Source organism: Camarhynchus parvulus, chromosome 12 (assembly GCF_901933205.1).
Source record: "Camarhynchus parvulus chromosome 12, STF_HiC, whole genome shotgun sequence".
NCBI lineage: Eukaryota > Metazoa > Chordata > Aves > Passeriformes > Thraupidae > Camarhynchus > Camarhynchus parvulus.
Genome location: NC_044582.1, coordinates 15544064 through 15556293, shown reverse-complemented (window position 1 = coordinate 15556293; position 12230 = coordinate 15544064). Strand labels below are relative to the sequence as shown.

At 48.6% G+C, this 12230-nt stretch overlaps 1 protein-coding gene across 6 annotated transcripts in view; it reads left to right on the top strand.

Annotated features, from left to right (window-relative positions):
• Positions 1-12230, top strand: part of FRMD4B (FERM domain containing 4B) — a 124455-nt gene that overhangs the window by 41604 nt on the left and 70621 nt on the right. The window contains exon 1 of one of the 6 annotated variants that reach the window (XM_030956388.1): positions 4337-4968. The exons of the other annotated variants lie outside the window; for them this stretch is intronic. Coding sequence (XP_030812248.1) covers positions 4807-4968 — 162 coding nt within the window. The 5' untranslated portion in view covers positions 4337-4806. Of the gene's footprint in view, positions 1-4336; positions 4969-12230 lie in introns of those variants that run through there. 6 annotated transcript variants of the gene reach the window in all.

Sequence of the window (12230 nt, the reverse complement as noted above, 5' to 3'; positions counted from 1 at the left end):
AATGGCAGCAAATATTTATTTGTGGATGCGTAGACTTAGTTTCTGAGAGGTCCCCAAATTGGTGCTATACAAAGGATTAAGTAGGTTAGTTACAGGCACGTTATGATTAATTCTTTTTGATAATCTCAAGGAACAAAATTGGTTTGCAAACACTTTTACCAGAAGTTGAATCTTCCATCAGAAGCTCTCGATCAGGGCAGGCTGGGTTACAGATTTAGCCTGTGCACTGGTGCTGCTGCTTAAGCATCTTATGTACTGAGAGGTTGGAACATCAAAGAGAAGGTGCCCAATGTCTGCATTTCACTTTATATTTAAGTTGGTAATTAAGGGCCAGAGTGTAGCAAAACCGATTTTTGAAAAGTCACTTCATCTTTATTTGGGGTTAATTGCATTAATGCTTGCAGCTTGACAGGCTTGGTTCATGACAGGAATTTAAAAAATAAACCTGTAGGGGATATGCAGCCTTCAGCATTGTCTGAAAGTCCTAATTCCCAAGTAATCCTGTTGTTCATGCTCATGAAACCGCCTACAAAACAGCACCTTTGAGCAGCGCTTAAGTTTATTTTTAAAGGCAGTGTAATTGTGTGCTGTGCTGTTGGCTTCTAACTTGAGCAAAATGGGAAGATTTTCATGCAGATCTGCACAGAGATTTGTACAGAAAGGAGAAGCACGTGTGGGTGACGCAGAATGAAGTGGGGCTGCAGCTGGTTCTGATGGGAATTCTGAGGATGAGGAGGTTTTTGGGTTTTAGCACAAATCTCAGTGATGCTTCTCATTGCCCTGAGCCCACCCAGGGGGTCAGGGCTTCAGGGCTGGAGCCCTTGGAGTGGAGGAACAGCAGATGTCAATAGTGGTGTGTGCCATGAAACAGAATTGTCTCTCATTACTTTCTGAGGGCTTCTTGTGGGGTTTTTTTTGTTTGTTTTCTTTGTGTTCCCTGAACTTTACTGCTCACTCTACGGAATGTTACAAATATTGGCTGCAATCAGGGGTAATCAGTATGAGTGCAGAGTATGGATTAGAGTATGTTTTAAAGCTCTGGTCAGGGCAGACATCTGTGAGCCTGCAGAATTAGACATTTTATGCATCTGCACAATAACTCACCTTTTTCGTTGGAAGGTTCAGAGACTGAGAATGATCAAAGCTTTAATTTCATTTGCTATCACCAGGGACTTTGTGTGTGTGTGTGTGTCCTTTCCTGTATGCCTAATCAAAAGTCCTGTCTAGGAGCAATTCTGCATTGTAGATTTAAAAGCAGATTGATGCTCGTGTCCTCTGGCCTCACAGGCAGATGAATTCTTTATTCATCTTTATTCTGAACTTCATATGAGCAACTTTGAAAAGAGGAGCAGCAATTCAGTTAAGCCTCATTCCATTAATTTTGGCATAGAAGATAACATGCAAGGAAGCCTGAGAATCCACTTGGGATCATCTTTTCCTATTATGCTGGTAGCAAACCTTTGTTCTTTTTATTACTCATTATTCTGGATCTGCAGTCAATAATGTGAGGAGAAGCATGAGTTCTGCCACACATCAAGTTTTCTGTTGCCTTTTCAAGTCACATTCTCCTTAGATCATCGTTGTGTAGGCTTATTCCTTATCAGCAGTGAATGCTGTGTTGTTCATATGACTGCACATCAAACAGATCTGCAGTAGCTGTCTCTGGTGCTCCCCTGACAGTGGTACATGGATATACAAAGATATCTTCTGAGAGCTCTCTCCCCTTCCTTCTCCTCACAGAATAGAAATCTGGATGGTACAGCCTTTGGAAACCACCTGGGTGTTTATCCTGCTGCCTTTCCCTTGCTGAATTTTGTTTTCTGTTCTGACTCTAAGGAGCCTGGGAATTATTTAGGTATTTCAAACTAACCCGCATGCTGTCAGGTTCTTAGAGTGGAAGTCAATAAAAGACTAAGACTGATGTAAATGGATAATTCATCAGCTGCATATAACTCCACCCAAATGATCCTGAATTGCATGTAGCTGCTCTTTGCATCACAAACTTCCTTTGCTTTTTATTTCTGTGTGTGTTTAACACTGTCCAGGTTCAAGGGACAGTGCACCCCTGTACTTGGTCAGCTGGGAAGGGGAACTCCAGGTGGGACTTAATTCTTGTTTTATCACCTAGGGATGAAAAAATGGGTGAAGTTTCTGTTCATGAGACTGGACTTGAAGTCCATGTGCCCTAAATCAGGGTGGAGAGAAGGTTCTTGCCTTGCTCCAGCCTGGCCATGGAGCTGTAATTTTGCTGTAGGAGCATAAAGCCTGCACAAGGTGATGGGAATATTGATGGGAAAAGGAGCTGGGCAGTGCCCAAACATGCAAAGAAACCCAAAACCAAAAAACATAGCACAAATCTGCCGTGTTCTGTTGAAAGAGAAAATCATCATCCTTATTTTTCAATCCAGTTAGGTAATGGGAGAGAAAAGGCAAAACAAAAAGGCACTGAGGGCAGCAGGCACAGCACAAAACAACGTAAACTTTTCCTAGTGGGTTGGTTGGATTTTCCTGGCACAGGACAGTTCCCTGCGCTGCTTCTTTAGCTACAAAGGTCCTTTTCTTTTCTTTTAGAAATGGCACTTGAAAACTGGATTTTTTTTTTATCTCTGTGTTTAAATTTGGATATGACTTGACCACAGTGAACGGATGCCATTGGAGATTTTCCTGGCTGATTCCTCTCCAGAGCAGCGTTCTGAGAGGGAATGGCAATTCCCTGCTGCCCAGCCTGGCACTGCTGCTGGCTCAGGTTGTTGGAATAACCCCATGGGTGTTTGTCACCACTCTCTCCCAGTGGAAGAGGGAAACCTTTTCTGTTTGGTACCTGTGGATTGCTGTCAAAGTCCTCCAAACACAGTGGTGGGCAGCACAGGAGGAGGAGGAGGAAGATTTTTTTTGTGGCTACAGGCTCTAAGTAATTCCAGGGGGTGATAAAACCTGTGGAGTGGGAATATGGATGCTGGATTTCAATGCAGAAACCAAATATTTGTTTATCTCTTGTTACAAGCAGCCATGTCCTCCCCTGCTTGGGCTCACTTTGCAGCAGCTTCTTTACCCATTTGAAATGTGGTTGTTGTTTTCCCAGTGTGAAAGCAAGGCTTGGAGTGACCAGAACCCCCTGGCAACAGCACAGCCAAGGGACACCAGCACCAAGAGCAGCAGGGCTGCTTTCACTGTGTCATGCATGAAGGGGAAGAGGGAGATCGTGGAGACACAGGTCCAAAGCCCGTCTCAAACAGGCAGGCAGGCATCTGCCTGCAGAATTACATCACCCAGCTGCCACGGCAGCGCTCACGGTGTGTGAGCTCCTGCAGCTGGGAGCAGGCTGATGAATAAGGGATGCGATGGGGTTTGTGAATGCTTCCACTCTGCCGGGGGCACACAGGTGTGTTCCTCCCGTGAGGATATTTGGGATGGGCAGGCAGTGCCCTTGGGGAGGTTTGGTGGGATTTAGCTCTCCCACCCAGCCTGTGTGCCCGCTGTTCCTGCCCCTTTCCATTCATTGCACTGCACAAGAGTTTTCACTTACAGGTCAGCCTTGCTGATGATTTTAGCCAAAAATCCTTTCCTTGAATCGTTTCTTCAACAAGGTGCTGATGGTAGCACACAGCTTCTGTCCCAAAAATCTTAGAAAGTGTCAAATCCTTTGAGGAGGGGTTTAAAAAGATTAATCATCCTTTGTCTTCACCTTCCCTTAGCTTGTAATAGGGAAGAGTGCTCAAATGGAAGGTTCGGCTTCGGAGCTTTAACACTTTAAGCCCCAGGAGGGCAGGGTGCTGTTTAATTTTAAACTGGCTCGAGGCAAGGCTGGAGTCTCTTGAGGGTGGTTATTGCAGTGTTTATTTGCTGCGGGCTGTTGTGAAGAGCTCGGCTACAATGCCCAGCTTTGTTTTTCTCGTGCAGTGAGTGCTGTGTTAATGGAGTTGGTTGAAGAGTAGAGTTTAATCATCTCTTCAGCACGTTTGGGGTGTTTTACCCATATGATGCAACAACCAGGGGGGAAGTGTTGAACAGAGGGATGGCTCTGTGCTGTGGTTAGAGCTGCAAGAGAAGTTGGTGCTAAATCTGTTTTACTGTGAGGCACTGGCACAAGTTGTGTTCAAAGCCAGCTTGGATGGGGCTCTGCGTAACCTGATCTAGTGGAATGTGTCCCTGCCCATAGCAGGAGGTTTGGGACAATATGAACTTTAAGGTCTCTTCCAAGCTATTCTATTTCTGCAGGACTGATTCGCCACCCTCCCCTCCTACCCCCCCTGCTTCCCTCCACTTGCTGGTTTCCAGAAGTGCCTTTTCCAAGTAGGATTTCTGCTGTATAATTTGAGCACGGGCTCATCCGCGAGAAAACGATGACAGCTTTGTTCCCTGTATAGCGGATAATGAGGTGTTGGAGGCAGATAGCTCGGGATTCGTGTGTGCAGCGCCTGCCCAGCTCACTGAAGTGCGGCAGCGCTCAGCGCCTTCCTCTCCTCCCGCAGCATCTAAATGGGCTTCTTGTCGGGGCGTATGGCAAAAAGGGTTAACATTTAATTAGAAAACACAGTGCTAGCTAGCGGAGCTTAACGGAGCTTTATATAAGCTGCTAAGGACAAGGCTGCTGTGTGAGCTGCTGGTCGCGCTGAGCTACTGCAGCCGCTGGCTGGGCGTCAGGAGCCGGGGCATGCCTGGGAATCTGCCCAGGAAGCGCCGTGAAAGAGGAGTTTGTTCGAAGGCTTGACCCTGGCTCTGCGCGGCAGAATAAAGCGGGGCAGCAGCCTCATGCCAGGCGTGTGAGGAGCGAGGCAGGCACAGCGCGCAGCGGAGGGACGGCCGATGGCTCCGGTGCTCATGTGCGGCGTGGAGGATGTGCTGTTCAGCGGCGGCCGCCTGCTCTGGACCGTGACCGTGGCAGCGCTGCGCCGCTGCTACTCGGCCCGGCTGCGGGCGTGCCGCCAGGCGCTGCGAGCCTGGTGCGGCCTCCGCGATGTCTACCAGGTAAAAAACAAACCCAGCTCAGCGTCCCGGCTTCTCCTTGCAGCAGCAGCGTCCCAGCACCTGCCCCCGTGCGTGTTCTCTCTGCGGGGTGGCTGCGATGGGCTGAGGAGCATCGAGGCGGCGCTGGGAAGGTGCTCAGAGGGCCCCGAACTGGCTCTGAGCTGGTCCCGGTGTTGCTTTCCAAGTGCCGGCTCTGTGCCTGCATTCAGGGATTGGGGGGGATGCTTTCTGTGCCAGGTGTGTTTTGTCTGTCAATCCACAAGTGTTTTGGCCAGCTGCCCCCCATATAACACCCCCTGGGAGCCCCTCTTGCTGCTGTCACCATCGTTGCCCTCGGGATTTTAGGGCAGAGCTCCGGGAGCTCCTCTCTGCCCGTGCCCTGTCCCATGGGAGACACTGGCTGTGGCTTTTTTTGCTGTGTTTGTGTCACTGAATAGCGGCAGCTTGTAACGTGATAGTCCTGTGCAAGGCAGAGGGATTGCTGCTTGGGAGGGATGCAGTGGGTCCTGGAATGGCAATTGGGGGAGCTCCCCTTAAACACAGCCCTGAACTTGCAGTCACTGTGGTGTCTAGTTGCAGTGAGGGTGGTGTCACTCTTTCTCCAGTCTGTTTTTGCTGGCTTTATTTATTTCTGCGTGTCTGTGTTTCTGTCTCGTATGTGAACTTGTGCTGCGTGCCTGCTCTCAGCCTCGCTCTGTGTGTTTCCTACACCAGGGTGAATGTTTCAAAGCAGCTTCTCCCCTCTCCCTGCTGTGTTGCAACACAGAGAATGGCACAGCTCATAGCAAACAGCTCTCCAGGGCCACCGGGATGCAACTTCCATGGGAAAGTCCTCGTGCTAAGAGGACATCTGTGCCTGTTTAATCCTAAGGTGATCTGCTGGTATTTAGCTTCAGGGAGGGCTCAGGAGTGGGAGAGCAGCTTTGCAGTGGTAAATGTACCAGTGCTTGAATGGATGGAAACGCTGTGAGGTGTGTCTGACACAGGTGTCACTGTGGATAGGGATCCATACAGGGAGCATGACTTGCTGGGGAATGCAGGAGTGAAGGTGTCATTGCTCTTCCTTTGCCCACCTTTACTGACCTGTAGGGATGTCATGGGATGCAGCCCTGACTCTCTTCTTCCTCTCTAGCTACACCTGTGCTGTGTGGGTGTTGTTTTCAGGGTCCATTCACATAAAGAGCATGCAGCTTAGACTGCCTTCCCTCCCCACTGCATCCCCATGGAGGTAAAACCCCATCCCTTCCAAGGGCTGGAATAAAAACTCAGTGAGGACCAGCTCAGACAACAGCTGTATTCAGCCTGTTCATCATACTCTGATGGCTGGCTTGAGGTGAAAAGAGATTTTTTCCATACAAAGTGTAGCTGTATCTCTGCCCAAACTTACTAGTGGCTGCTTTGTCTTTTCTTTATGAAAAGCATCACTGACATGTGCCAGTGGCTGAAAGTGGGAATGTGAAAATGGGTGAAAAGAGGAGATTGGGTCTTCTCTCATCCTGCCAGGCAGACCTTGAGCCAGGGAAGTGAACAGGGAGTGCCCCTTCCCCTCTGCCCACAACTTGTCCTGCTGGGGACAGGCAGGGACCTGTTGTTTCTCACCTGCTGCTCTGAGTCTTCCCTGGGGGGTGAAACCTGGCAGGAGCAAAGCAACGCTCACATTTTAACATCAGGAATTTGCCAGTGGTAATTTGGGGTGTATTAAAGTGAGATGGCTGAAGGAATGCCCTGCAGCCCTTCCTTGCTGGGTTGTGTAACGCTTTGCTTTTTGTGCTGAAGTCTTGGCTCTCAGCTGCTCAAGCCTCTGGCTGTGTCCAGTGAGTGCAGGACTGAGCACACAGTGCTAAAGGTCACCCAACTGCTCAGATATCAGAGCCTTGCAGGAATCAAATTGGTTTTCTTAGTTTTTTAAGCACTTCAAGCTATGGAAACAGCTAGAGACAGTGGCTGGGTGACCCCTGCATACAGGGAGGAGCTGTGAGCCACCCTGGGTTACATTGCTTCACCTCAGGCTCAGTGCAGCGACAGAAGCAGTGCAGAGCACTCCATGGGGCTGTTTCTCTGAGGAAGTGGATGTTGCAGTGTCTGTGGGACAGGGCTCTTATCTTGGGTGTGAGAGTTTGTGTCCCATCATTATCACAGCTCCTGCATTGTCTTGAGCAAATTGTTTTCCTCTGTTCCCCTGTTCTTTGTGGAAAGGGTATAGCAGCACTCCTACCTGCCAGGGATGCTGTTTGTCCTCTCAGATTTTCCCCCAGAAGTCCTGTAGTTATTGCAGCCACAAGAAAACACCTTTTAGCCCTGTGTTGCTATTAAAATTAACTCCTGCACAGGTGCTTAACATTTCCCACCTTGGCTTCATGGAGAACACCACATTTCTGTGGCTCCCTTGCATTCATATTCCAGATGTGAAAAATACCATGGGTTTCATATAGAGGTTTTTGTGGCTAAACATGGGCTTTTCCCCTCTCTGAGGGTTCCCTGGACTGTGCATGATGTGGCAGACCAGGACACCAGGCAGAGCTCAGTGCACTGAGCTGCATGCAAGGGACGAGCAGGGCAGGGTGAGGTGACAGGCACTTGTGCTGCTGATCAGCCCTGGAAGCCTCAGTTTGCTTTGAGCAGTATTTGAGGGTCACTTTTTGTTGGTTAGTGGCTATATTTGTGTGAGTTGGATGCTGCCAGTAAGTCTCTATTTAATCACCAGTACATCTTTGTGGAGAAAGGAAAACAAGTAGGATTCCTTCTCCTTGGGGTGCTGCCAGTGTTGTTGTGGTGAGGGGGATTTTTAGTCTTTTTAAAATACAAACTGCTTGGTAGCCTGGTGGGAGAGCTGAGCTCGAGCTGCAGCACAGAGAAGCCACAAACACCTCTGTGTGTCTGGGCAGGGTCCCAGCTGTGTTTGGGAGCTGGCAGGTGCAGAGGTGGTCACGGGGCAGGCTCAAATCCTCTCTGCCAGCATAAAGCCCTTACCTGCCTTAGCAGCTTTAAGCACAACTAAAACCCACCCCAACAAGCACAAACCAGCCTTTGCCAGTCACCTTCTCCTTAGCCTTTGTGTTTCTGGCACGTGGATGTGGGAAACCTTTTCCAAAGCTTTACCTGTTCTTTCACCTGGGCGCAGCGACTTCACCCCAGCCTAGGCACCTCCCAAAGCTGATCCTTGCTCCAGGATGCTTCCCATCATCTGTCCCACCTGCCAGGAGAGAGAGATGTCCTGCTTGCCCAGAGCCCATTCATCTGGAGGAGGTTGTGAGCCAAAGCACTGCTGGGGTTTCCTGTTTCACTCTGAAATAACCCCAAACCCCAGGAGGGGAGAGGCTGCACAGTGTGAGAGTTGATTCTCTGAGCCCTTGGGTTGTGTGCCAGGGAACACTGTCTTGTCCATGGCAGGGAGCATTTCAAGCCTGTCCTAGAAATAACAGATTTGCAGAGACAGCTGATGGAAAAGCTGGCACAGGTCATTTTTCTAACAGCAGCAAGTCAGTATGAATTATTTGGGCTGTTAGGGAAAATTCCTGGAGGAGAATTTGGCATAGAAACCTTTACTGAAAGGTTCCCATTTCCTACCAGAGAAAGGACCGAGGGCTGTATTTTCTTGTGGACCTCTGGCACATAGTGCTGTGACTTTGGGGGTCTCCCCAGAGCCCCTCATGATGCCTGAGATGGGACAACATGGCATTTCTAGGTGTCCTGATGCTATTCCCAAAGAAAGCTTTCTGCAGGACCCTCCACGTGCTGGGTTTATAGGCCACCTGTCTTGGATTTAATTCCAGGGCAGTAAAACAAAGTGAAATTTTTATATAAATGAGGTTAATAAGCAGCTGTAAGGCCAAAGACTTCTAGAATCAACATTTATCCTGTGTTTAGTTACCTACATTACCACTGGCCTGTTATTTATTGGGTTACAGACACAAAGTTTTCCTCTGAGATATCAATGCCAGTTGCCACCAGTACATCCCACAACACAGTGATTCCTCAGTGTGGTTAAACAGGAATGGGACATGGCATAAAAAAGTCTATTTAATGATGCAGCTAACTCTTATAAATAAAAAACTGATCAAGTGAAAGATTTAGGGTTAGGGTTGAATGTGTGTCAGTCAGTCTGCTCCACACAAAGTGGTAAAAAAGTTGGGAAAACTGTTCCCAAACTCTCGGCAGAATACAATGGCACATTGTGATTGATCTGCTGGATGTACAGCCAGATATGGGAGCATCTCTGTGATGAAGCAGTTTAGGTGTAACTGAAGTTACCAATTGCACAGTAATTACGGCATAACAGTGTAAACTTTTCATATGGGTCTTTTGGACAAAGTGCTTTTTAACCTCCGAAAGGTCATTTCCTCTGCATGAAGTGAAAAATGTTGCTGATGAAGCACAAGACATCAGCTTTGTCCGTGTGTCTGGCCCATGGTAGCCGGGGTGGGAGAGGAAGTGGCTGCCTTGTGTTTCCTCCAGTGCTAACGTAGTTGGTTTGGATAGTGAGCAGCATGCTTCCTCTGCTGCCACACCTTAACTTTCCATTATGAAAAGTGCTGACAACAAATTGAGATGCCTTTTTTCCTTTCTCTTTTCACAATGATGAAAAGCAGTGCTGGAGTGGTGAGGGAGAGCCCAAAGCTGGGGCTGTGCTCTCAGGGCAGGACTTTGTTCCACACCAGATAGATCCCAGGAGTGATGCTCAGCAGAAGCATCTCAGGTGTTCTTACAGGTCAGGGCTTCTCAAAGGGAGCTTGAAAACCTTTTTAGAGGACACTGAGTATGTGTCTGTGTTCCTTTAAAGATTTCAACTTGTGTACTGAGGGTTACTGGTTGCCCTGGAAAAGCTTTGCTCTGGCTGCTTTCGTCCAGCTGTTTTTCTTTTGGAAGGGATCTGATCTAATGCAGTGATGCTGCTCCTATGTCGCCTGCACTGCTGAAACTCCCATCATGTCCAAAGCTGGCATGGGGAGGTGTCCCCATGGCTGGGACTTTGGGGCACTGCCTCCTGACAGCTTAGAGTTAAACTTGGCTCTGCACACTCCAACAGCAGCTTTCCAGAGCTCTCTGCCAGATCCATTTCCATCTGAGCTCATGATACAGCGTTTTCTGTCCGGGACAGCTGATTCAAACAAAAATATGATTTCTTTTTTATGGCTTCTCCCTCTTCCCTCGCTGACAAACTTCACAACCAGACTGTGAACTTCATCTCATTTCCTTCGGGGTGTGATGGTGCCAGTTTCAAACAGTGCCTTCTATTCACAAACCACTTGGGCCTGTATAAATATTTTCCCCTGGATGTGACGCAGCTCGCAGAGAACGTTGGATTTCAAATGTCGCTGGCGCCGCTTCTCAGAGGCAGCAAGTCCTGCACAAAGGTGTCACTGTATGAGCTTGCCTGGATAAATCTCCATTCTGGCCCTTGCAGAGAGGCTGGCCAGCTTGCTCTGACTGGACACAAACTGTATGGAAAGGTAAATTAAAAGTGTTTCAGGCCCGTGCTGGTTTTTCCAAGCTTCATTTTCATCCTCCTGAGTGGTTTTCTCTGTCACCCCTTTAGCTGGCAGCACTTTGTGATCTTGGATGGACTGTCCATGTGCTTAAAATAACACTGTGCTATCTTTGTCCCCTCATTTTCTGAAAATCAGGCCACCCCTTGTACAGTCTGCATTGCCCTTAAAACCTCTGAGTCATAATTAGTGATTAGTAATTCTACTAATCTTCTGTACAGATGGAGGCCAGTTCATTCTCAGAGACTGCAAAGAGGATAAAGCTATCAGTGCTGGAATATATTAGCTTAAATACCCTCCCACACACAGATACACATGTACACTTTTCCCCACTAATTGATCTGTCACTCATTTCAACATGCAGCAGTGGTGTGTTGGGGAAGGAGTTGGGGAGAACAAGTGTCATCAAAAAGCTGAGAAAAGTTGGAATGTGCTGGATTTAGCCATTAAAAAATCACCTCTGACAGTCCAAGCAATGCTGGGATTAAGACTGTGATGTTTCTCTTGCTTTTCCAGCTGATGTGGGTGGGTGCTGCCCTGGGGATGGGTGCCCCAGTGTGCATCTCCCTTCTGGCCATCAGGCACAGGAGTGTGGTGCCAGCAGAGCTGGGAATGGGGCTGGAGAAATCACTGCACGTCCACCCATGGCACTGCTGGTGCTGTGCTGCTTCCTGAGCATCCTGGCTCCCCCTTTGCTTGGGCCACTGGTGGCTGGGCAGAGGGTGTGAGCTTTGGAGCAGGGTGGTGTTTGTTAAGCCATAGTGAAAGTGGCAGTAATTCCTCTCTTGTATCAAGCTCAGTGCATCTGTTCACCTTGCTGGGGGGGGGCTGGGGTGTGCTGCATTCCCTGTAGGGTCACCCTTCACTGAAGGGTTGTGGCACTGCTGTTCCCAAACCCAGCTCATTCCCACCTCAGAATTGCAGAATTTCCCTGTGCTCACCTCCCAACAGCTTCCTACCTCTTACAGGTGTAGTGTATTTCTTTTAAACTCTGAGTTTTCTCAGTTAAAAAAAGTTCTCTGTGCAGCTGAATTATGCAGCCTTGCTCTGTGTTTGTTTGGAAGCCATGGATCCTCCCAGGAGCTGTGCTCTCCCTCCTCCAGCTATTCCTGTCATTGTGGTTGTCCCAGCAGGGCAGAAGCTGGCACCACCCAGGTAACCTTCACATCATTTCTCTAAGGAAACATGACTCACTGTCTATTTTCCATCTTATTTTTGGGGCTTTGGAGTCTGTTTTGGAGACAAATGCAAGCCGGTTGCTCTGAAATCCCCTCCCAAAACTGTCTCGTAGGTTGCTGGTGCAATCTGGACCAGCTGGCTGGACCTGACCTGGCAGCCTCCTGCCTGATGTGGGGCCAGCTTATGGTTTTTTCATGAAACCTGTGATATTGAGCACAGAGTGGAAAGCTTTTGTAGTCTCATGACTGTGAGAATGTTGGCTTTTACAAAGTAACTTTGGGAAAAAAGACAACTCCTTTGTCTGCAGCTATTGAAGGGGTGGTTATTTGATCAAAGCTGGTTCTTCTGAATTCAACAAGGAGGGTGAGACACCTCTGGCACCTCACTGCATCCCAGTGTCTGGGGTAGCTGCCCCCTGGAGGAGGTGTCTGGATTGATGTTATTTAGGGAGAACATGAGAGAATGCTCTCCCAGCATTGTTGGGAAGGCTCTGTCCTTACACAGTGCTCTGCAGCTTCATGGAACCTGTTCTTGGCCTCAAACACCTGGCACAGAGCCTCCTGTTTGGGGGACTTCAGCTGGGCCAAGGGGCTTTAG